Source organism: Ochotona curzoniae, unplaced genomic scaffold (assembly GCF_017591425.1).
Source record: "Ochotona curzoniae isolate NIBS_2020 unplaced genomic scaffold, NIBS_Ocur_1.0 contig_3498, whole genome shotgun sequence".
Classification (NCBI taxonomy): domain Eukaryota; kingdom Metazoa; phylum Chordata; class Mammalia; order Lagomorpha; family Ochotonidae; genus Ochotona; species Ochotona curzoniae.
This window is the reverse complement of record NW_024465885.1, coordinates 2,262,389-2,288,539: the sequence shown is the minus strand read 5'-3', so window position 1 is coordinate 2,288,539 and position 26,151 is coordinate 2,262,389. Positions and strand designations below refer to the sequence as shown.

The following is a 26,151-nucleotide window of genomic DNA, read 5'->3' as shown; positions in this document are numbered from 1 at the left end:
GCCCTCTCTGCCTCACATTGTCTATTATTTCTTGTCTGATTAAACATGCCCTTACCCTATTCCCTCCATCTTGATTCTCCTAACTTTTCCGTTTCTGAAGAGCTTCTAGCAAAAAATGAGAAAACCTTTTCTTTCCAAAGCATCATTTATATTACTCCAGCAGAATACCAGCTGACACGTATTTATCCTTTGTCATAAATGCTACCACCTGGAATACTTTTAATCTCAGGTAGAAGACTATCTTTAGGATAAAGTTTAGATAGTGATAGCATTCATGGAAATTCACTAACTTCATTTTGATTTTGAAGAGTGAAACATCAACAAATAATAGAAGATCAAAATTCTCAATGAAAATTCCTAATAAGTCTGAGCAAGGTGTAGAGACATTCGTGTTATTACCCTGTTTGTGGTTGGGTCCTGAGAGTCACAGGAGTCACAGTGATACAGCAGTGAGACAGAGAGTACACAGAAAGCCTTCAGAGTAATAGGATGACTGAAAGTGTTACACATCCTCAGTCAGTAGCAAAGTCTGTGCTTCATAAGAAAACGTAATTACAAACAAGCAGTCTAGAACTAATTCAGTGGAAGTATCCGTGAATTTTGCATGGTTTATATTGCTCTAAGACAAGGCCTTTGTGACTATATTGAGGATGAAACTATTTGTAGGGAACAAAAATTTGATAGTTCCCATGATGTTGAGTTAAAAATCCTGAGGTTTGTCCAGAATACTCAAGCAAAAACAGAAAAGTTTTGAGGCTTGTTGTCTGTAGGTTGGGATGCCAAGGGAAGGAGGTTATTGAAGACCATTCTTCAGGTGATAGACTTGCACAAAGCAATATTTGGGTTCCTAGGAGACAGCAGCTTTTACTTCCATTGCTAGTAATGTCTGATTAGTTCTAGAAATCCTTCCAAGTGTAGTGTTCTGAAAGTCTAGAGTAACTTTGGATAACTTTTAGTTTATTTGAAAGAACGTTCCCCCTCCTTGATAGGCATGGTCTATATAATGGACTATGATTTGGTAAAATTATAACTTGTATTTTTAAAAATTCTGTGTTCATTTTATGCCATGGAATTAGATAAATGGAATTAGATAAATGGAATCCTTTTATAGGTGTCTCCGAACAACAGAAGAGATCATGCACCTATTAAATCAGAATTGATTCACAAGGGAAATTTATATCTTCCAGTTCTTGAATAAAAGGCCCAGAAAAAATAGGAAAGGATCACAGTGAACTCCTGGGGCTTAACTAGCCATAATAAATAATGTTGCATTCTCAGATGAAGGCAAAAACAAACAGATGAAAACACCAAAAAAATATTGACTGGTCAACATTAGGGGACCTCTTGGAAAAGCAAAACAGCAATCCATTACAACAAAGCCAGGGGTTCATGGAGGAATTGGTGACAGAATAGTATCTAGTGTGAGTGCTAATGGAAACAGTAGAGTAGAAGTTCTGTTTGTGTCCCTGAGTTCCTGAAGAAATCAACCTCTGTGTCTGTCTGATCCTACTGACAGGACAAGAATGTTACATGGCCATGGTTTAGTGCAGATTATAAAATGGCTTTTGTATGTAAGATTCTCAGGTGTAAGTTTGAGGCCTTCCTTTGCTCTGGCTTCGGGGGATATTGGGGAAGTTTGAGTAACAATCTGATGGAATGTCTAGATTTCATAAATTCTACTTTAATTCTTTTGCTTCTGCCAAGGGGAATATTAGCCTATAGTGTCAGATACAATGTCAGAATCTTTATTTAGAGGCCATGTCAAGTGCAGTGGAGGAAATAAAGATCCATAAATAATAGATACAACTTTAAGAAACTCCAGGAGCTATTTCTTCTGGTATGATGTTAGTAGTACAGTTCCATTTACATATCTCTTCCTATTAAACTCGTAGAAATCATGCCACAGAGCAAGAAGGAATGTTTTCCTAAAGAGGGTGAAAGGTTTGCTTATCTCTCAGGGTTGAGAGATAGGGGAAAATCTGTGATTATCTGAAATAGCTACCACACCTGTATTGTGTTTAGTCCAAAGAGGAATTGGAACAAAGATGGCAGGATTTAATGCAGAAAGATAAGTGTTGTTAGAAGGTATTTTCCCATATATCCAAAAACCTCCTGCAGTTATATCATCTTTACCTGTTTGTATAATTAGTCCAAAATTACTAGAAGTATCTCAGTATGCTATATTTGTTACTAACACACTTGCCCAATGGACCGTATTTTACCTTTAAGCTACTGAATTCGCATTCATACAATAAGTTACTCGTGCAGCACTTTAAATTTTTTATACTTAAGTTGCAAACTTTCCCCCTTTTATCCTTAAACAACTTTGTGATACTTAGACGTTAATTACTTAAAGTCACTCAGTGGATTTGGGCTGAAATCAGGGTTAAATTTTTATACAAAGTAATCTAGAAAAACATTTGAGTATAGTTCAGATTGTCTGGTATTGCTATCGCCTTTAGTGGCTTTAAAATGAGCATTTGGGGTTTCATGTTCTGAGAAAGAATCTGCACCAATTTCTTCCAAGTTCTTTGTAAAGTTAAAATAAAATCATGAAGGGCAATGACTCCCTTCAAATACCTACAAGGCTCTCATGTGGAAGACGGATTAGGTTTATTCCTGTGACTTCAGACGGCAGGATTAATATAAGTGAGTGGAAGAGGCAAATTTCAACTAAGAATGCAAAACATCTTTTTTTTTAAAAAAAGATTTTTAAATTTTTATTGCAAAGTCAGATATACAGAGAGGAGGAGAGACAGAGAGGAAGATCTTCTGTCCGATGGTTCACTCTCCAAGTGACCACAACAGCTGGAGCTGAGCCAATCCGAAGCCAGGAGCCAGGAACTCTTCCAGCTGTCTCATGCAAGTTCAGGGTCCCAAGGCTTTGGGCCATTCTTGACTGCTTTCCCAGGCCACAAGCAGGGAGCTGGATGGGAAGTGGGGCTGCTGGGATTAGAACCGGTGACCATATGGGATCCTGGCATGTGCAAGGCCAAGACCTTAAGCACTACGTTATCGCACCAGGCCCAAGACATCTTTTCTAATGATAAGGCCCTTGCTTCTGAAAGATTTGCCATGTAAAAGAGCCAGTTTGTCATAACACAGCAGGTTTAATAAGTAAGGCTGCCTTGAGGGGAGGGTACAGGGAAGGGGTGAGGGAATCCCAGAGTCTATGAAACTGTCATAAAATGAAATGTAATAAAAAAAAATTTATTGAAATCTGTTAAGTGATTAATAAAGCACTGATTTGTTCATTTCTTGTAAATGAACTGCTCTGGTTTACATTAAATTGCTGTGATGTAAAGACAAAAACAAAAAGTAAGCTTGCTTGATTCAATGGCTGAACCGAGCACGCCTGATAATCTCAAAAACCTTCATAAATTTATTAAATTTTCCTAGATTTTGAAAAGATGTATTTTCAATACAGTAGTTAAAAGTCACTGAAATTCTGGATGAAATCTGTGTTTCTCATAAGCAGTGTATTTTATTTTAAAATTTACTCATAGCTCTTTAAATTACTATTTCTCTTCAAACATCCACAAAGATCATGTTTTTAAAACATGAAAATTGGCCCCGCGGTGTGGCCTAGCGGCTAAAGTCCTCCTCTTGAATGCGCAGGTATCCCATATCCCGGCAGCTCTACTTCCTATCCAGCTCCCTGCTTGTGGCCTGGGAAAGCAGTCGAGGATGGCCCAAAGCTTTGGGACCCTGCACCCGCGTGGGAGACCCGGAAGAAGTTCCTAGATCCTGGCTTTGGATTGGCTCGGCATCGGCCATCGCGCTCACTTGGGGAGTGAATCATCGGATGGAAGATCTTCCTCTCTGTATATCTGACTTTCCAATAAATAAATAAATCTTTTTTTTAAAAAAAAAAAAGAAAGAATGAAAATTGTCCCAGTAAGTCAGAGTTTAATTCAAGCTTTCAGTGTTTTCTGAGGGCACAGTATACTTTATACTGAATATACTGCATTTATTTTTGATGTTCTAATATACTGTAGAAATTCAATGAAGTACACACTAAAACCTACCTTGTTTTAAATGGCAGCTACTAAAGTTTTAAATCTTGAATCTTTGCATTAGATCTGTTTCTTTGCTGGGGCTGGGTAGGGCCAAGGCTGGAGCCAGGAACTCAATCCAGGTATCTCCCATGGATGATAGAGACCCACCTACCTGAGCCATCACCACTGCCTAGAGGGTCTGCATCGGCAGGAGGAGCCAGAATACAAAACCAGGCTCTCTGAGCTGGGATTATAGCCATAACCACCAAGCTGAAGGCTTGCCCATGGGGCTTCTTTTTAAATGTTCCTAGGAGGTGAGCACACTTAAATTCTTTTCTAATTTGCAAATGGCTTAATGCTGAAAAAGAGCAGTGAGTCTTAATGCCAGGACTTCCGAGGGATCCCTTTATCGCTCCACTCCTTATCTGCCTCCTTATGTTAAAGCTCTTGAAATCCAGGCCCCTTATTTTTGCTAGAAGGATATTTTGTTTTTAAGATGGGCCAGGGTCCCAGAATGTAGGAATCGTTGCAGAGGAAAAGGGTGGGGTGAAACGCCTTCTGTGGGTATCTCAAGGGAGCTGATCTCCCAGGAGCTGACTTCCAGGAGCAGAATCAGGTGCTGCGGAAAACAGGCCTCTTTACCGTGCCTTTTATATATATATGACTGTACATATTTACATACAGACACATATGGCAAGAGAGTGAGAAAGCGATGAAGTGGGGATCTTCTTGGAGAACAGAAGGTAACAAGGAAATGAAAGCAGTGTCTGAGAAGGGATTCCACTTAGAAGAGGGACAACAGAGTTAGGGGTGGCTGGGTGTGCACGCTTCTTCCCAAGCTTGTTACAAGGTGGCAACCTGGAAAAGCGGACTGGTACACCTGGCATGGGGATGGCTCTCTGGCTTTCTTTTCTTCACCTGCAGACTGGTCGCACTTTAATTTCCAACAGACTGCATTTCCTTCTCGATGGCCCACGGGGCTGATTATTCTAGACTTTTGGAGATTTCCTGTCTCCAGTGTCTTTTTCGTTGCTGCTGCTGTTTAGGGTGAGAGAGAGAGCAAATCGGTGGAAATTCAGGGTGGGTAAGTGGGGAGCGGCGGGGGGAAGTTCTTGGCGATGAGCAAGAGGGGACTTAGAAGCAGAAGGAGAAAACAGCAACCCTCGCCCCCACCTCCCCATCTCTTACTCTCCACCCCTGACCTCCCGCGGAGACCCCAGGCTGCAGCATCAATATTTGATTGGCCCTTTGCCAGCGTGCTGCCAGCACCCCCGGCCGGCAGAGCTCACCAGGCATCGCCAGCGCTGCGCTGAAACCCCGTCTAGCCCAGCGCCGGGCTTTGGGAGAACCGCCTCTGGGCTCGCCCATTGCCAAGGGTGGCTGTGCTTTGGGGCCCGGGCGGGTGCACGGCGCCCATCATGCGTGGCTGCCCGCGGCTCGCGCTGCTCTGCGTTCTGTCCTGGCTCCTGAGGGCGGCCGGGAAGCCCCCCGCATCGGCCCCCACGCCACGCCGTGCGGACCGCGACCCTGCCAGGGGCGCGGACTTCGATCACGTCTACAGTGGCGTGGTGAGCCTCAGCATCGAGAACATCTACTCCTTCAACTACACCAGCCAGCCCGGCCAGGTAAGACGCGCGCCGTGCCTGTAGCATTCACAGAACTTGGCACATTGTGGAGCTCTGTCGCTGCTTTGGGTTTCCCTGGGAATCGATCTCTGGGCACCTTAGGCACCCAGGGACTCGCGTTCTCATTCCCCTACGTGGCACCTCGCGCTTTCCCCGGCCTGGGTGGCGGGTATTTTTCTGGGTGGTGCAGAGGCGCTGCTTCCCTGTTGGCTCTGCGTGTCCTGGCTTCCCTTGGTGAGCCTCTTGCCCAGGAAAAGTGGGGATTTCTAGGTGGGGGGAGGACGCACCTGTGCTACTGTCCTGCAGGAGAGGAACCTTCTTCCGCCTAGGGGGATCCTTCTGCCTTGCAGCCATCTGGGGAGGAAGCTGCTCAGAATTTAACAGGGAAATCGTGTGAGAATGGACCGAAGCTGCGGAACCTGTGTGAATTCGAGTCACTTCCTGCGTTTATGTGCCATTGTCACACGGTAGGGCTTGAAAGAGCCAGAAGACCTGATCAGAGATGTGGGGACTCAACCGTCAGTTGCTGTGTGGAGGTCTGGGATGTTAAATAAGGATGGGTAATGATGTGGAAGTTCTAGATCTGTTTCTGACAAGCCAAGGGGAGAAAAGGTTCAGTAAGTATGCCTTTGACATATTGACTATGCCTCATTATATAATGTTAAAAATGCATACAGCCTTTTTCCTTCTTCAATATGATGACGTTTGGGTCATGGGAAATAAAGAAAGCGCCCCAGGGTACCTACAGCGGGAACTTATGTTAATGTGTCCACGTGTGGCTTGTGATGGCTGCATCCCTCTGTGAGCTCTAGACGCAGATATTCCTTACCGCCCTCTACCTTCATCTGATTCCCACGAAGGAGCACAACTAGAAAAACCTCACAGCCTCAGATGCTTGAAGAGGCTTGCATACAGCAGTGAGGGCCCAAGTCCCTATCACTACTCCCCCAGCCGACATCCCCCCCCCAAGCACCCTGAGTGCCCATCTCCAGGCTGGGAGCAGTCACCATGGCAGCACAGCCCTCCCTGCCTGTCCTCCCATAACCTTAAGTTCATCCCCTGGAGAGCAGGGAAGCTGCAGGCTGTGCTGGCCTGCAGTACAAAAGCGGCAAGGGCAGTATTTTTTGTTTTGTTTTCCCCAAGCCCCGCACCAACAGTCTCTTCCTACCCAGTCCCAGTTAGCAGCTGTTTGACATATTGCATCTAAGTTTTGTGCATAGCCCTGTGATTGGCTGGGGAACACAGGAAACTCTGGAAAACGCGGAGAGCTCTGTGGGTTAGTATCAGTTTGCCCCTACATCATTGGCAAGGAAGCCTCAAGAAACCCCTGGCATCAGGTGTTAGTATTCTTGCAGTTCGGCTTGGCAGTAAGCTGGTTGCTTGTTAAATGTGTTTTGCCTTTTCTTGGTTAATCTGTGAGTTGCTGGGCCAGTGGGTACACTATTTTCAACAGAGGTCCCTGTGCTACTTTCCTGGTAAACCTCAGGTGGGGCACAGTCAGGTCCTCCCCAATGCACCATGTGGCATTTTATGAGACTTATAAATGTTTCTGTAAAATGAACAATTAAGTGAAGAAACATCAAAGACTATCTGAAATTCAACATAAACACAATTGCTTTTTTTATTTTAATAGATGAAGGCATAACCATTTTTCATCCAAAAATTTTCAAAAAAATGAAAAAAATTCTGTTATGCCCTTTCCATTTTGCCTGTATATATATTTAAATGATCTTCATTTCATGAAAAAAGTGATCATTTAAAAATATCTTTACATAACACAATAAGAAATTGACAGCCTCAAACAGTTTCTAGGATTTTCATCAAAATGTTGCTATTTTGAAGGGTGGCTGTTTGGCCTAGTGGTTAAGAGGCAGGTTAGGACATCTGGCGTCCAGTATCAGGTCCAGTATCAGAGTGCCTGGTCCAGCTCCCCTCTGTGGCTCCCGCTTCCAGCTTTCTGTCCATGCAGCACATGGGAGGCAGCTGTGATCGCTCAAGAAATTGGGTTCTTGTCACTCATATGGGAGTTCTAGGTTGGGAGGCAGCTGGGAAGTGACCCCACAGGTGGGATTTCTCTCTTGTGTAAGCTGTGTCATTTTTGTGTAAAATTGTTACTCTTTGCCTCAAATAAATGTAAAAAAAAAAAAAATGTCTGAGAAATACAAAGTATGGAACCATGGAACTAGCAAATAACAAGTAGTCCAATTATTCTAATGCCGGGGTACACATGTAAAAATCAGATGCGCTCAACTCCTATAGCCTTCTAGGATACGTCTTAAACAGGCAAATTGTGGAACCCTGGAAAATATTTTCCTCTCTCTCCAATCAATTTTCCCGGTTGCTTTCTCCCAAGATAGCACCTTTCTGGTCTGTCCAAACCATTATTCTCAGTGTCTGTTGATAGCCTCCTCTCTTCTTGATCTTTCTCATCCTCTTTTGGATACTAAAGCCCCTCTTCCACTGACATGAACACAAAGCTGAAGGTTTGTAGTAAAGAGGAGATCACAGCAGAGGCTAAGTGGTAGGTCACCAAGCAATACTCTCGTAATGATAAGCCAGTTATCCTTCACTACAGGCATTTCAAAGCGGTGCTCTCTTCAAGGCTGTGGCTTATCCCCCACTTGCTTGGAGACTCCCTGATTCCTGTCCCCAAATGCTGGTATCTATCCCTCTCATTTTTTTTAATTGTTTATGTTGAGCCTTTCTTGCCTCCACTGCTGATCCTGAGCCTTCTCCAAGGGACTATGCCAAGTAAAGTTCTGTAGTCTTGAACTATTCAGAGCAGAAGTCAGCCAGGATGCATTTTCCTGTAACCTAAGTCAGGTCTTGGTCAGGCATGGCTCCCTCGCTTATCATTGTCATTTCTCACCACGCCTCTTCAGAGACACAAATATTTTAGGTTGTTGGTGGTGGTAGGGAAATGTCTGGTGTTTTGAGCTTTAATCTTTCTCTTTCTTCCTCTTCATCACTGTGGTTCGCTGTCATTTTTCCTTTGCCTTGGAAGAGAAAAGTCCAACCTGTGAGGTTTTAGTGAACACTGTGCTGGTAATCTGTCATGTTGTCATTGCTTCTCCCCAAGAACTGTTTCACCAAGCTAGTCCCACACTAAGCTCTCTGAACTCAGCACCAGGAAAAGTCTCGCATGCCTTCCAGGCAAAGAACAACATAATATGAACTTGTCACTTCAAGAAACTGCTTAAAGAATGGAATGACTGGATTAAAGAAGAATAAAAGTAGTTATGGAAGGTAAAAATTAATCCAGATCATGGTGCATTTCATTTTTCTAGAAGGAAAGTATCTGGGGAGTTCTTTTAAGGGAAGTAAAGTTATACTACACAAACAGGATGTTCTATAACCACAGAACCAAGCCTAACTGGAAAGAAATCACCTTGTTGAAAAGTTAGCAAGGCTATGATTATCCCAGATCGCAGGCAGAATGCAGGGTTGCTGGGTAATGAAGGTGCCATTGTGGAAACATGTGGTGGCAGCAAGCAGGTGTTTCTATTTGAACTGGATGGTGGTAGAAGCCCCTTTAGAAAAACTCTAACCCCTATGCAATAGGCTGGCTTATCTGAGCTATACGGTAATAGAATGCAGTGTTTTTTTACACTAAGGTATTTATCTTTTAGTGACATTTGATTCCATACCCAAGAAACGGTCCCAGGCTTTATTAATTTTAATCAGTGGTTGTATAACTGAAACCAGTTACATCAGTCTCTTGGATTTTGATTCAAAAAAACCTATCTAGTCTTCATGAACAATGAAATACATATTTGGACCCTCCAGTGGTAACTTCCAACTCTTGAACAGTCAGCTCTGGGTATCTGTGGGTTTCCTGCTAAAGGATTCAACCAACCTGATTCCCTTCAAAGGCTCATTCTCTCTCTCACTTTTTTAAGATTTGTATTTATTTTTATTGTAAAGTCAGATATACAGAGAGGAGGAGAGACAGAGAGGAAGATCTTCCGTCCGCTGATTCATTCCCCAAGCTGCTACGATGGCCAGAGCTACCCCAATCCAAACTCAGGGATCAGGAGCCTCTTCTGGGTCTCATGTGGGTCCAGGGTCCCAAGGCCTGGAGCTGTCCTCCACTGCTTTCCCAGAACACAAGCAGAGAGTTGGATGGGAAGTGGGGTTGTCAGGATTAAAACTGGTGCCTAAGGCCTGGCGTGATAGTGTAGTGCTTAAGGTCCTGGCCTTGCACGCTCCAGGATCCCATATGGGCGCCGATTCTAATCCCTTTGGCCCCACTTCCCATCTAGCTCCCTGCTTGTGGCCTGGGAAAGCAGTCGAGGATGGCCCACAGCCTTGGGACCCTGCACTTGCACGGGACAGCTGGAAGAGCTCCGGACTCCTGGCTTTGGATTGGCTCAGCTCCGGCCATTGCGGTCACTTGGAGAGTGAATCATCAGATGGAAGATCTTTCTCTCTGTCTCTCCTCCTCTCTGTATATCTGCCTTTCCAATATAAAATAAATAAATCTTAAAAAAAAAAAATCTGGTGCCTATATGGGATCCCCATGATGCATGCCCATGCTTGGCTCCAAAGGCTCATTTTCAAAAGCCATTATATTAGGAGGTTTCAACATGCAGATTTTTGAAGAGATGAAGGCATTGAGTCCATAATAGTCACTGCCCATGTTTTGCCCTATGACTTTCAAAGCAGAGCATCAGTAGATCACAAGCTGTTTAGGGCTGATCTTACCCAAGTTACAGATCTAATATTGTGGGGGATCTACTCTGCCTACCCACCTGGTCATGAAGTATTAAATTGTATAATGGATTCTGTAAATCTGTTTAATCTGGGACCCACTAGCCTGTGTTTGGAGCACTTAAACTGTAACTGGTATGGATTTTTTTTTCAAATGTGAGTTTAAGTTTAGAAAACATACCAGATTTTGATGGTTACATGAGAAAACATAAAATGTAGTATTAATATTTTGTATTCATCTTTAAATGAGCCATTTTCAGAATTAGTAAATCAGTATTCATAAAATTAGCTTCCTGTTTTATTTTTAGTGCAGCCACTAGAAAATGTAAAATGCAAATGTGGTTCACTTTTTCAGGGGGCAACAGTATTATTTCATGTACTATACAACTGTAGAAGTCATATGCTCCAGACATAGCTTTGTAAGGTGAATAAGGATTGAAAAAAATCAGTAATAAATAAGCATAGAAACAAGGGGGAAGTCACTTTAGATGGAGAAATATGGCTGATATTTTTGGCAGGACTGCATCAAAGGTGTTATTTTTCCCTGTGAGGATCTGTCCGTGAATCTGACTGTCTGTCTCTTTTACTGATGATAGCCACCACCAAGCATCATTGCCTAGCCTAATGGGTGCATTAAGAGCAATAAAACAATGAATTTTAATTTGATCATTTGTTTTTCATTGAATGGGATGAAATACTTATTGTTTAAAAAATTTATTTATTTGAAACACATTGTTCTGAGGGGGAAGGGAAGAGGAGTAAAGGGGAGAGAGAGGAAGAAAGAGAATATGAATCTTCCATTCATTGGTTCATTCCCCAAATGCCTGCGTTGACCAGGGCTGGGCCAAGTGGAAACCAGGAGCCTGAAACTTCATCTGGGTCTCCCACGAGAGTTCAGGGACCCAAGCACTTGAGTCATCTTCTGCTAGTGACTTAGGCACGTTAGCAGTGAGATGGACTGGAAGTGGAGTAGACAGGACTCAAACCCATAGAGGACACCAATGTCTGAGGTGGTGGTTTTACGTACCATGCCACAATGCTCCTAAATGGAATACTTTTATAATGAGAAACATCTCATCAGAAACATTGTTGTTTTCCAATTTGAATTCAGGAACATAGAGACTTAAACTTATTGAAAGGACCTATATATAGGTATCATTTGGTATCCACAGAAACTTAATTTCAGGATCCCCCATAGGTACTAAAATCTGCAGGCAATCAAGTCTCTTCTACACAATGGCATAGTGTTTGCATATAACCTATGTAATTCTTCCAGATACCCTAAATCATCTATAGATTATATTATTCCCTGATACAATGTAAATGCTATGCAAATAAGTATTATGCTATTATTTAGGGAATAGATGCAATTCTCTTCTTCCTAAATATTTTCCATTCATGGCTGGTTGAATCCACAGATGCAGAACCCAGGACTCCTAAACTCCAACTGAACTCAGTTAGGATTTGTTGAACACTTACTCATAATTATATTTGGGGTTTATACATTTTGGAAGAAACGCCACAGGAAGAATGCTGCATCTTGGGGTTATCCTGTCAGGGCACTAATGTGGTTGACATTGATGACTTGGTTAAGATGATTTCACTTGATCTTGGCCAAAAGATTTCTTCTCTGTTTCTCTATTGTAAAATTATTTTCCTTTTGGGCCTGGTGCAATGGCCTAGTGGCTAGGGTCCTTGCCTTGAATGTGTCGGGATCCCATATGGGCACTGGTTCTAATCCCCTGGCCCTGCTTCCGATCCAGCTCCCTGCTTGTGGCCTGGGGAGGCAGTCGGGGACAGCCCAGAGCCTTGGGACCCTGCACCTGCATGGGAGACCCAGAAGAGCTCCTGGCTCCTTGCTTCGGTTCATTGCAGCTCAGGCCGTCATGGTCATATCAGGTGGATGATCTTCCTTTCTGTCTCTCCTCCTCTCTCTATATATCTGACTTTGCAATCGAAATAGATAAATCTTTTAAAAAATTATTTTTCTTTCATAAAAAGTATATTAGGGTCCAGCATGATAGCCTAGCAGCTAAAGTCCTCACCTGGTACACACCCAGAATCCTATATGGGCACCAGTTCTAATCCCGGTAGCCCCACTTCCCATCCAACTCCCTGCTTGTATCCTGGGAAAGTAGTGGAGGGCGGCTCAAGTCCTTGGGAGCCTGCACCCATGTGGGAGATCCAGAAGAGGCTCCTGGCTCTTGGATTTAGATTGGGGCAGCTTTGGCCATTGTGGCCGCTTGGGAAGTGAGTCAGCGGATGGAAGATCTTTCTCTCTGTCTCTCCTCCTCTCTGTATATCTAACTTCGCAATAAAAATAAGTAAATCTTTAAAAACAGCATATTAAAATAATCAGAGGACCTTGAGACTATGCAAATATCCTGTGCCTTGTCAAACTTGTAGCTACGGGCTTTCTAGTTGATTATTCTTGCCTGCATCAGATACTATGATGGTGATTTCTAGCTCGTGACATCGGAATCCCCCAGTCTTTCTGCATTTGATAGTCTGTTAAGAAAAAGCATTTTCTCCTCTCTCATTTAGTTATCATTTAATTTTGTTAGTATGGACTTGTAGGTTTTTTATTAAATCCAGTTACTCATTGCTTTTCTTTGTATGGAATATTAAAACATTCTTATAAATAACTTTCTGGAGATGGCGTTGTATTGAAGTGGGTTAAGCCATAGCTTGGGATTTCTTTTTTCTTTTTCATTTGAAAAGCTCCCCCTAGGACTCTTCAGTACTTGGGAGTGTTTTTGAGGGTTTTTGTGTTTGTTTTTCTCTTGGCCCTGGCCACATGTGCTCAACTCAACCAGCTGCTGCTTGTTCCAGCTGGGGTTCCTGCTGAGTGCTGAATCCATAAGCTTGTCATCCTGTTGGCTTTGGATTTTTTGTTTAATGTTTGGCTTTATTTTTACTGCTGTGATGATCCCTTCTGAGAGGATGTTGTTGTCATCTGAGACAACCTAGAGATTTTCACCTTTTCTTCCTTTCCACTTTAGTTTCAACTTACTTCCTGAAGGATCTTCTATGTAATTTCTCACTGTAGCCGTGAATCTTAAAGACCACAAGGCTTGCAGTTGCTTATGCCACCCTGAGGCGTCTTTGTTTGGGAGCTGCCCATATTTCCTTTTCTTTTCTTTTTTTGACAGCAAGAACTTACCAGTGTGATTTTACTTTAAGGTGCCCTGCAGCATCCTTAAGTATGATAACAGCAAGCTCTTCCTACGCTGTTTAACTCTGTGATAGAAAGTTCTCTGTCAACACACAAGATAATGTGTAATGATTACAATGCATAATCAATGATCTCTTCAAATTGAGCCTTTCCATATTTTTTGCCCAATTGCAAATGAAAAATATTAATTGTATATCTAGAATCTGCCTGATGATGCAATTAGTCTTTGATGTTTTGCTTAACATAAACACGTAATTCCACACATTTTTTATTTTTACTTTTTTCTTCCTATTTTCAAAATAGAAATTTTGAAGTTTTTTTTTTTACTACTTTAGTTGGCTGCCTCAAAAATTTAAGTCTGAGGGTTTGTATTTTGCTTAAAGACAAAAAATATTGTATTCTGTTAGATGTGAATCTATGATCTTTTAGGTTTCATAAATGATGAGATGGAACAAATATGTATAAAAATCATTTTGTCCTGTGGTAAAACGTTATTGGCATTGAGCCTACTGGTAAAGATGCCAGTACAGATGTTGTGTAACACATCAGAGTATCTGGGTTCAAGTCTTGACTTTACCTATGCTACCAACTACCTGATAAGGCACACACTGGGAGACTGCAAGTTCAGAATATATCACTCCAAAAAATGGTCCTTGACATGTTGACTGCAACAAGTTAAAGCTCTTTGAAATATATGCAAGATCACTCTGATCTTATTTTTTAAAGTATTTTATCTAACTTTTGGATTACCTGGAATTACTTGAATACAGTGCCATATTTCAAAATATATACATAGCAGTGATTTATCCAACCAAACAAGTAGGCTTTCCTTTTTCTCCTTTCGTGTTATCAGGAGATGAAATTCTATTTGAAAGATGTCCTTTCTGTACTTAAAGGAAAGCAGCATTGCTATCATCAGGGATATGCAAACATTCGTGGTGTAATCTTTGTCCACTTGGATACTTTCCCGCGCAGTCAATTATCCTAGCCCAACCTCTTTGTCTTGTCATGTCTTAACAATTTATTATTCTTTTTCTAATTCCACACATGAATGTTCAATGCTAGCTATGTATTTGAGCCTCCATTTCTCCATGATGGCTTCAGTGTCATATAAGTTGCATGAAAGCTGTACACTTTTCTCCCTATTGGCTTATCGTATATCAACTTCAATATCAGGCTCAGCCAGGATGCTAGGAAGGCAGCAGTAAAAGTTTACTCCCCGAGCAGTTGGAATTATGCATAATGTGGCCTTTTCAGATGGGATTCTTTTGCTTAGCAATATACATTTAAAGTTCCTCCATGTCTGTTTGTAACTTGATAGCTCGATTCTGTTTCATTCTGAATAATATTCCATTATTGGAGTATATTATAATTTGGTTACCCATTCATGCACCAAAGGACATCTTGGCTGCTATTAATTTTTGACAAAAATGAATACATCTTCTGTAAATATTTGTGTGCTAGTTATTGTGTGGACACAAGTTTCCAACTTCCCTTATTCAGTATGTAGGATTATAATTGTTGGAACAAATATTGAGACTGCAGGTAGCTTTGTAAGAAACTGTCAGAACATCTTTTCTTCCATGGTAGGTACCTCACTTTCCATTTCCACAGCTACGAATGCGAGTCCTGCTGCTCCACAAGCTCCACAACATTTGACATCATGCATGGTTTGGGTTTAGCCATTCTAATAGATGTACTGTGGCGTCTCATTGCTGTTGTAGTTTGCAGTTCCTACATAACATAGGCTATTGATCATCTTTCTGTGTGCCTGCTGCTCATGTGGACATCCTTTTTGGGGAGATATCTGTTTAGATCTTTGCTTTGTCTCTAATTGGGTCCTCTGATTCCCTATTGTGAAGTTTCAAGAGGTTTTTTTCAATGGGGATACATTTTGGAGACCAATACTTTATCAGATACATGTTTTGAAAATAGTTTCTCATTGTATGTGCCTTATATTTCCATCTTCTTAATAATATCTTAAGAGAAACCATTTTACATTTTTAAAAAGTTCTACCTGCAAATTTTTTCATGCATGATTCTTTTGGTAATATATCTAAAATGTCACAAAATCAGAGACCATATAGATTTTCTTCTATGTCATCTTCTGGAAGTTTTCAGAAGGGTTATAAAAAAAGGTGATGGAAAAATCATGTCTTCCTTCTCATTGTCCTCCTCTTCCTTATCCTTCAAAGAGAGACAGAGATTTTCTATTTACTAAGTCACTCTCTAAATGCCTTCAATAGGCATAACTGGGCAGACACAAAGCTCAGAACCAGGAATTGAGTCCTGATCTTCAATAGAATCTTCCAGTTGCCTCCTATGGTCTACACTATCAGAAACCTGAAGTCAAAAGCCAGGGCTGGGAATCAAGCACAATTACTACCATGTGGGATTCAGGGTGTCTTAACTTGCATCTTACCCTCTAGGTTAAATGTAATTACATTTTTCTACAAACCTTTTGATGCCTCTTGAAATAGTTTGGTTTTTTTTTTTTTTTCATTTTACATTTAGGTACATGATTCATTTGGTGCTAATTTTCTTGGCAAATACAAGGTCATTATCTAGATTCTTATTATTTTGGATCTGCTATGATAGCACCATTTGTTGAAAAGACATCCTTATAGTTGTATTATAGTACTGTGGACATGTTTACATTTTGTAGCCTGCCTTGGCTTATAGAATCTGAAACAGCTCCATACCTGGTGCTTGGTGTTCTCCCCACTCTTCCCAGCATTCCCTTTTACTTTTACCACCTATCTCCACCCTTCTCCTGTAGTGCCAGTTTCCTGTGAAGCTCAGGTGTCTCTACTTCTCTGTTCTTTTTGTCTCCCAAATTGGACAGGATCAGTCCATCAAGGTTCTCTCCTTCTCTGGGTGATCTCATTTAGTTACTTGAGGTTTTGCAAATGGCAAATAGGTTCTGTCTACATCCTTCTAAAAATCAAGTTTAGTTCCTTACTTCCTGACTCATAGCCATGATAAATAAACTCAATTACTATAGAGGTGGGGTCACCATTCTCCAAGTTTTGTTGCAGTTCGAGTAATACCCACAGTGGAAGGTGAAGAACACGTGCTATTTGGGCCATCAGTGTGTATTTGTGTTGATTTTGTGCCATTATTTTCTCTATTCATCTCAACAAGATTACCTTTGTTAAGTCTGCTTGGCTACAGAAATGTAATTGAACTTGTATTTGAGACCACTTCTGTTCTTTTTTCCCCCATCACTAAAAAAAAAAAAAAAAAAAAAAACACCTTACAATCATCCTTTGCAATAAGAAAAGTGATCATTGTACTTTAAACTTAAGAACTCAGAAAATCCTTTAAGTCATTCATCTTCCTTTTTCTTAATGAAAGAGAATCTCAAAATCAAGTGAAATAAATTACTGTGCCTTGTCCAAGGTTTTGTTAGCAGCTAGAAGCAAATCCAGGAAGGTCACTTGGGTTTCAGAGGACATTACTTCGAGATTTCTAGCAAATGACTCTTTGTCTTGCAACAGAACATCTGTTATGCTTATCAGAGACAATAAAACGCACAAAAAACTGTTACAGTCTAGTGTTTACTGTCACACCCTTTGATCTGAAGTTAACAGTCTCAGGTCTGACTGCCTTAGAACTACTGAAAACAGAAGTGTTTTATTTATTTGTTTGTTTGTTTGTTTGTTGGTACTGTTTCTCACCCTGGATCACCCAGACATCCTGGGCAAACAGGGTGAACACTAAGTAAAACTGTGACACTGGTGGATTTGTTAATATTTTGTGGGGTTTTTTTGGAATTTCTTTCTTATTTATTTATTTATTTATTTATTTTAAACATTTTATTATTATTGCTATCATTTTACAATACAGTTCTATATTCCCTTATCCCCTCCCCAATTCCCTCCTCCCACCCCAGTTCCTTTATATCATTACTAACATATAGTTCTTCATACTCAGTCATATGTTCATCATTGCGGGCATGGACAATGACAGAGAGTCCAGAATCCTATTGTCAAAATATAATATAAACAGTTTCACTGTAAGTCCATATTTGTCTGGAAACAGAGATGCATACCACACTGCATCCTCACTCTGGTTGTTAGTCTCCATTACATAACTACTGTACATTCCCTTAAATGAAAAGTCATGATACAAAATCAACAATAGAAAGAAAAATAGAAATTTACAATGCCATGAAGTTAAATGACATGTTACTATATATGACAGTCTCCAAAGACCACAGACAACGTGGTCTTATTCCGATTGTGGGCCAAGCTTGATGCCTTTACCCTAAACTTATTTTTCAGTGCAGAGAACCGTAGAAGCCCAAGCAGTGAACCAACTTGTCCCTCTTGGGCTGTGTTGGTCCTGAAAACTGGTATTTCTGGATCCTCACTATGCAGCCATAAAGATAAGCCAAGACAAACAGGACTAACTGACTCTTTTTGTCCTTCTGGATTAACTACTCTTTTGTAGACACAGTGACTCAAACTATTATAACTAACCGCCAAAGTGGAAAAGTTATGGTAACAGCCAAAGAATTAACAAGTAGGTGCCCACATTTTGATTCTGTATCTCTCTCTTAATGATACAGAGAACCCTGACTTTGAATTCCCTGTCTACACCATCCTCACCAGGGAGGAAAAATTATAACTTTCTAGGAGGGTTCTTGCTTACCTGGCAAAAAGAGTGTCCCTATTCACCAATAATGAACAGAGATGCAGTAATGAAGTCTGGATATGCAGAGAGAACTCTAGGAGGCAACGAAGTAGTTGTGGGTTAAGTATAGCCAACTGGGAAGGAAAAAGGATGCAGGGTCAGCCAGAGTGTTTGACTACAAACAACAGAAATAATTGGCTGACATAAACTGAGAAAGACTTTCTTGGAAGAATGTTAGGTAGCTCACAAGCCTGAGTTACCAAGCTTAGACAACACTGGTGGTCATGGAGACTGAGCTGCAAGAAAACTGTCATGGAGTTGTTTAGGTGACATATGTGGTACTAGTATTCACTCTGGCAGCTTCACTGCCACTGGATGTAGTGTGCCCTAGACTTCACTGCCTTTTGTCTAGTGGGTCACCATTGATTCTGAATGCTCCTTTCATCTTTGGATCATTTACATAGAACTGAAAGTTCCAAGTGGGTACATCCAGCTACCAAAGCATGGCTCAAGTCTTTGGCCTCTTTTGCACACACAGGCAACCTTGCCTCCCATGAAGCTCACAAAGCAATATGAGCAGGGAAGGTCCCTTCAAAAAGTGCCAGGGATTTGGATTCTGGGACAAATCAGCCCTACCCAGAATCTTTGTGTAGTGTTTCGAGAACAGCTTTAGGAATCCAGACATAGGCAGAGATCAAGATGTGGCTGGGAAGGAAGGTACTGCTAGCTTCCATCTGTGCCCACTTAAAGAGGAACAGCTCCTTGCTATTAAGTTCTGACTCCTGCAAATGCAACCCCTTAGAGGTAGCAGGTGATGACTCAAGTAGCTGGATCCCTGCTACCCATGTGAGACACCTGGAGTGAGTTTGCAGCTTCTGGCTTTGGCCTAGCTCAGCCCAGATTGCTGCAGATATTTGGGAATAGGATTTGTAGATGGAAGATATCTCTCCCTGTGTGTATTCTGCCTCAGCCTTACTCTCTCTCTTTCTTTCAAATAAATAGTTAATAAATAAGTCAAGAGGAGCTTCTCAACTGAGCATTACAAAATCCAATTAGTTTATATCATCTCTGCAGTAGGGTTCACTACACAGTTGGAAGTGGCTTTTTCCTTTTATTTTTTTTAAGATTTATTTATTTTTATTACAAATTCAGATATACAGAGAGGAGGAGAGACAGAGAGGAAGATCTTCTGTCCAATGATTCACTTCCCAAGTGAGCGCAACAGCCAGTACTGCGCCGGTCCGAAGCCAGGATCCAGGAACTTCCTCCAGGTATCCCACATGGGTGCAGGGTCCCAAAGCTTTGGGCCATCCTCGACTGCTTTCCCAGGCCACAAGCAGGGAGCTGGATGGGAAGTGGAGCTGCTGGGGTTAGAACCAGCATCCATATGGGATCCCAGCGTGTTCAAGGCAAGGACTTTAGCTGCTAGGCCACGCCACCAGGCCCTGAAGTGGCTTTTTCTTTCTTGAACGTGAACATGGCTTTCCTGAGGCTCCATCTGCATGCCTCAAGAAACTGCTTTTTAAAACTTTGGGGAGCTGGCTTGGCAGCATGCAGGCTAATCCTCTGGCTAAAGTATCAGCATCCCATATGGGTACCAATTCTTGTTTTTCCACTTTCAGTCCAGTTCCCCGTTGATACTCCTGGGAAAGCAGTCCTTGGGTCCCTGCACCCCTATAGAAGCTCCTGGCTCCCAGCTTTGGATGGGCTCAGCTCTGGCCATTACAGCTGTTTGGGGAGTGAACTAGCAGACAGATCTCTCTCTGTCTCTCCTCTTTGTAACTCTGTCTTCCAAGTAAAAATAAGTGAGTCTTTAAAAATAGGGCCTGGCGTGGTGGCGCAAGTGGTTAAAAGGTCCTCGCCTTGCACGCCCGGGATCCCATATGGGCGCCGGTTCTAATCCCGGCAGCCCCGCTTCCCTTCCAGCTCCCTGCCTGTGGCCTGGAAAGCAGTCGAGGACGGCCCAAAAGCTTTGGGACCCTGCACCCGTGTGGGAGACCCTGAAGAGGCTCCTGGCTTCGGATCGGCATAGTATCGGCCGTTGCGCTCACTTGGGGAGTGAATCATCGGACGGAAGATCTTCCTCTCTGTCTCTCCTCTCTGTATATCTGCCTTTCCAATAAAAAAAAATAATAAAAAAATAATAAAAATAAATCTTTTAAAAAAATAAAAATAAAATAAAAAGAGAGGGTCCAGTGCAATAACCTAATGGCTAAAGTCCTTACTTTGCTCACTCTGGGATCTCATATTGGAGCCTGTGGCCCTGCTTCCCATCCAGCTCCCTGCTTGTGACCTGGGAAAGCAGTCGAGGATGGCCCAAAGGCTTGGGACTCTGCACCCATGTGGGAGACCTGGAGGAAGCTCCTGGACCTTGGCTTTGGATCAGCTCAGCTCTGGCCATTGCAGGCACTTGGGAGTGAATCAATGGACAGAAAATCTTCCTCTCTGTGTCTCCCCCTCTCTGTATATCTGACTTTCCAATAAAAATAAATAAATATTTTTTAAAAATAGTGCTTTCCAATGAAAGCACTATTTCCAATTTCATTTTGAAAGCAATTTCTTTTAGGTGCTACAACCTGGTGTATGCTAATTTAAGATAATTAATGGTACCTGTCTTGAAATAATTGTATATCAATAAGCAGCAGATAAGCATCAGATCATAACTCTCACCATCATAACAATAATTTTCTAATCTTCTTCCCCCTCAGAGCCTTAAATAAGTAGGCTTGAGAATAGCTCTAGAAGAGATCTGCCTGCCGTGCAATCAGCCAGCATAGAAATAATGCTCTACTCCCTGGGAGTGGAGCTTTCAGTTCTTTCTCAAACCATGAAATAATTATTTCTCCCTCTTCGATACCCACACAGGAGAGGGAACCTGACCAAGATATGCAGAGAGACAGGAAAGGGGGGGAGAATAAGGAGCATTGAGCATAGATGGTCCCAGAGAGAAAGTGGATCTCCAAGTCAGCCAGCCTTAGGCAGAGGAAGCCCAAAGGAAAAAGACAACAATGCAAATAAAAACCAAGAAAAAAACCAAGAGGAATGGAAGATGGGTGCCTATTGGAATAACAGCCAGATGCATCCCATAATAGGTGAAGAGTCTTCAGCACACTAGTTCCTGTGAGAAATTCCTGGGATGTCATCTCCTCAAGTGTGCTCTATGGAACAGTTGTTCCATAGGATAGTCTTGGTATTGCATGGGGAAAATATTCTGGGTAAAGCGGAGCCTAGACATGAATTGCCAGCCCAGCATCTGGATCCCATTGCTGTGTGCTTGGAGAGAGTCCTGTTGTGCGTCTCAGCTAGAGAAGCAGCCCCTTCCACTATAGCAGCTAAACACTAAACACCAGCCACCTGCTTTCCCACACTAGACTCCTCCCGCCCCCACCTTGATTCCTCCATCCCAGACTCAGGCAAGAGCAGGCAACCGAGGCACTGCCAAATAGACCTGCTTTCCCCGACTTCGTTTTGGAAACTGATGGTGCAAAGAAGTAGCTGCTTACCAGTAAGAGATAGCCTTGGGTTTCAGGGATGTTGGCAGTTGATTGGTGAGCTGAGTTCTGTATGGCATTCTTCTTAGAGTGAAAGGGCTGTAAATGCAAAATGCTGGTAATCTAAAAGTTTAGGGAATAAATAGCTCCCAAGGGTTAAGCGGCCTTTACGATAAGATGAATGAGCAGTTCCAGGCAAGCTGGAAGCCAATCAGTGAAAAGACATTAATCTTTTGTCAGATGGACCATATAAGCATCTCTTTTGGCTGGGGGTAACTGGGTTTCTAAGTGTGCCTCCAACCTTGAGCAAAAGTCAGTAACCAACTGGCTGATGAATCAGTGAAAGGCAGGGAAAACACCAGCCCAATCCAGAACCTGCTGGTGCTCTGAATGTCACAGCGGTCACAGCACATCATCCCTCCTGGTCAAAGGTGCTTGGGGGTGGGGGAGGGAGGTTTCTGTTTGCATTCTAGAATGAAAAAACACAAAGGCCAGGGAATTCAAATGACTTATCCAAGACCATTTGGCTAGTAAATGCCAGTACCAAAAATGAAATCCAGATATATGTATCTTTCTGCTTTACCAACTAATTGTGCAGAGCAGTGTTTCCCAAGGTTGAAGCAGATGGAGAATTTTAATCAGAGAAACTAGTATCTATAGGGATTGTCTTGTTATTTTTTTTTACCTGTTATTTGTCTCATTTATTTATTTTAAATTTATTTGAAAGGTAGAGAGTTAGAGACCTTCCGCACACTGGTTCACCACCAACTCAACACCCAGGGCTGAGCCCAGCTGGTTCTAGGAGCTGAGAACTCTGTCCAGGCCTCCTGTTTGGGTAGCGGGACCCCAGACATGTGAATCATCCCTGTTGCTTGCCAGAGAGTGCATCAGCAGGAGACTGAATGAGAGGCAGACCAGATACAGGATGCAGATGGCCCAAGTAGCAGAACTTCTGTATCAAAATTCCTGTCCCATAAAATTTTAATGTTTAAATATAACTGTGATTGGAGCAGCTCAGCTACCCATAGCAGTTGGGTGAAATACTTCCCTTATAAGCATGTGCTGGGGCCAAGTGTGGTAGCCTAGTGGCTAAAGTCCTCACCTTGCATGCGCCGGGATCCCATATGGGTACCACTTCCCATCCAGATCCCTGCTTGTAGCCTTGAAAAGCAGTCAAGGATGACCTGAAGCCTTGGAACCCTGCACCTGCGTGGGAGACATAAAGGAAGCTCCAGGCTCTTGGCTTCAGATCAGTTCAGCTCTGGCTGTTGCAGCCACTTGGGAGTGATCAACGATAGAAAATTTTTGTCTCTCCTCTCTCTGTAAATCAACCTTTGTAAAAATGTGCTCACTTCTAACAAGGTGAAGATTCAGGTCCACAAGACTGCAGTGCTGGGGACAACCGCATCCATGCAAAATTCACGTGACAGACTCTTCTGGTAGCCCTGCCTTTACTCAGCCCAGCTGAGATGCATAAGCCTACAAAGGGTCTTGATAGTATTAAATGCTAGACAGAGGAACCAGCATTGTGGCAAAGCAAATTAAGCCGCCACCTGCAATGCCAGCATCCTATAAAAGAGTTGATGCCAGTCCCAGCCACTCTGCTTCCAATCCAGCTCCCTACGAGTGTGTTTAGGAAAGCAGAAGAGAATGACCCAAGGGCTTGGGCCCCTGCTACCCATGGGAGACCTGGGTGCATTTCCAACCTCCTGGATTTTCCAGACTCCTACTTTTAGCTTGGCCTAGCTGTTGTGGCCATTTGATAAATAAATCAGCATATGAAAGACCCCCATCTCTTTCTCTCTGTCACTCTCCTTTCAAATGAATGAATAATTTTTTTTCAAAGCAGATAAAGGAGGCATATTTTTTCAGAATTTTATTTTCCATACTTTAAGAAAAATCATTAAAGCATTTTATTAGCAATAATTGTTCATATTTGTGAGGTACAGTATGACATTTCACTACATGTATGATGATCAAATCATGGTAATTAGCAATAGAGTAAAATGTGAAAGTAGATTTGAATGATTCATCAATCAGAGAAAGGAAGTGATTTAGGTTCCCTCCACGGAAATAGTAGGGGAGGAATTTGACAGGGTGAACATAGAAGTAAATCAGAGGAAGTATCTGGTTGATTATAGAGACATAATTGCCTTAATTGATCTGTCCTGTTAGAAATATTTTAAGTTAGTTTGACTAGCTTTACATTTTATTTTTCTTCCAGAAAGGCATAAAAGAAATAGTTAAATTTAAGTTGCACACTTACATTGGCAAATGAACCATGGCTGGATTATTTATGAGGTGCCTCTGGACTTGTTTACTCTGGAGCTTAGGCCTAGCCTCTGTTCTAATTGACACTAACAGCAAGTGACTACAAGCTGGAGGAAAGAGGATGGACAGCCAGGGAAAGGTGAAGTGTGGGAGAATGATTTATTGCTTAAAGATCCTACAAGCCTAATGTTATGGGTTGCTTTGCTGTCTCCAAAATGTGTTGGGACCCAAACCCTGGAACCTGTTAATATGATCTTACTTGGAAGCAGAGTTGGCTGATGTGGTCAGGTTGGGATAAGAGCATTAGGGTGAGGCCCAATCCAATGCTGCTGGAATCCATAAGGGGGAAATGTGATACAGATCCTTTCCTGTGATGACAGACACACAGGGAGAAAGCCACATGACAGCAGAGAGAGGCAGGGGGATGGTGTGGCTGCAAGCAGCCAAGGAATGTCTTGGATGTCACTACCAGCAGGAGTGAGGAAGAAGCAAGACAGCATTCTACCCAGAGTGTTGGGGCATGGCCTATACATACCTTGACCTCAGGCTCTGGCCTCCACAGCTGTGAAAGTAATTTCACTACATTCTAACTCACTCAGTTTATGATTTTCTTTATTTTTTTTAAAGATTTATTTTATTTTTATTGGAAAGGTGGATATACAGAGACGAGAGACAGAGAGGAAGATTTTCTGTCCGATGATTCACTCCCCAAGTGAGCGCAACGGCCGATGCTATGCTGATCTGAAGCCAGGAGCCTCTTCCGGGTCTCCCATGCGGGTGCAGGGTCCCAAAGCTTTGGGCCATCCTTGACTGCTTTCCGGGGCCACAGGCAGGGAGCTGGATGGGAAGTGGGGCCGCCGGGATTAGAACTGGTGCCCATACGGGATCCCGTACATGCAAGGCGAGGACCTTAACCACTGCGCCATCGCGCCAGGCCCAGTTTATGATTTTCTTACAGCAAGCCTAGGAAATGATGCTAGTAACACAGAATCTAAGTAACCACTGTTCAGTGTAGCATGTTTCTCCTGGTTCCCTAACTGTGTCATTTCTAGGGTACAGCAACACACATGAACCATGTGTAAGTCCAAAGAAAGTTCCAAGCTCTGCAACTGAGTGACTGAGACAAAAAAAGACCCCACTAACACTGTTTCTTTAGCTCCATGTGCTGAAAAACAGTTTCTATTTGTATATGTGAGTGAGAAAGGAGAGAGAAGCTCTAAAAATGAAGTTGGCATAAGCAGGTCAAACAGTAGAATAAATCCAGACCATGGAAAATGAGCAAATAGAGCGTGATCAGGGGTCTACATGTTTGCCACATCCCTGTGTAAAATGGGGTAACAAGCATAAAGATCAGCAAATTGTGGTTTCTTTTTTACTATGATGATGACTTATTTTAGACATTATCAGCAACCATAGAAGACAATGTAACACACACCAATGTATCTAATATTCAGCTCACATAACAAACTTAGACTGTTTTCTGTTTACTCTGACCAGAGGTCAGATCTAGACAAACATCTAGAGAATCTTTCATCCTCTAGAGTAACTATTGGAAGGAGACAATCTTTCATGTGTTTCTTGGTTTCTACATAGGTTATAGGAAAGCATTTTTTGAAGTTTTTTCTGTCCTTTAAGGATAGTTACATAGTGAATAACCTCAGACATCACATCACCTCCCCCTTTGGAGCAGGCTTTCTTTCCATCAAAAAGGCTTCAATTCCTTGAGCTTAGGCTCCTCTCCCATAGTACAGGCACATAGGCATCCAGCTGGGACCATTTGCAACATTTGCTACATGAGGCCAAGGTAAGTACAATTTGGGATGTTAAGGTTTTTTTTTTCTCCAACCCAGACACTTGTGTCTTCTCCTAGTCTGATGCAATTGTGGTGAGTGAGAGGAAGTCTCAGATTCCTCAGAGCGCGAGAAATGGGGTGAACATTTGTCACAGCCGTTGAGACAGTATTTGAGAAACTCCCATCACATGTCAGAATGCTTGTCACCTGCTCTGCTGTTGATCAAGCTTCCTGCAGGGAAGCATTGGTGACTCAAGTACTTGGAATTCTTGTTCCCATCGTGAGAAACTCGGTTGGAATCCTGACTCCTATCTTCAGCCCAGCACCCATGTAGGGAGTAAATCTCCCTCTCCCTCTCTGTCTCTCTGCTTCTTTCTCCAGCTCTTCAAATAAAAACTAAAATAAATAAATAAATTTGATTTATTTAAGATATTTTTATTGGAAAGTCAGA

The 26,151-nt window shown here is 42.3% G+C and overlaps 1 protein-coding gene across 6 annotated transcripts in view; it reads left to right on the top strand.

Annotated features, from left to right (window-relative positions):
• The first annotated feature begins 5,314 nt into the window (after positions 1-5,314).
• SIDT1 (SID1 transmembrane family member 1) overlaps positions 5,315-26,151 on the top strand; it is an 80,762-nt gene continuing 59,925 nt past the window's right edge. For all 6 annotated transcript variants that reach the window (XM_040980472.1, XM_040980470.1, XM_040980469.1 and 3 more), the window contains exon 1: positions 5,315-5,623. In XM_040980472.1, the coding sequence (XP_040836406.1) occupies positions 5,417-5,623 (207 nt within the window). In that variant the 5' untranslated portion in view covers positions 5,315-5,416. The remainder of the gene's footprint in view (positions 5,624-26,151) is intronic.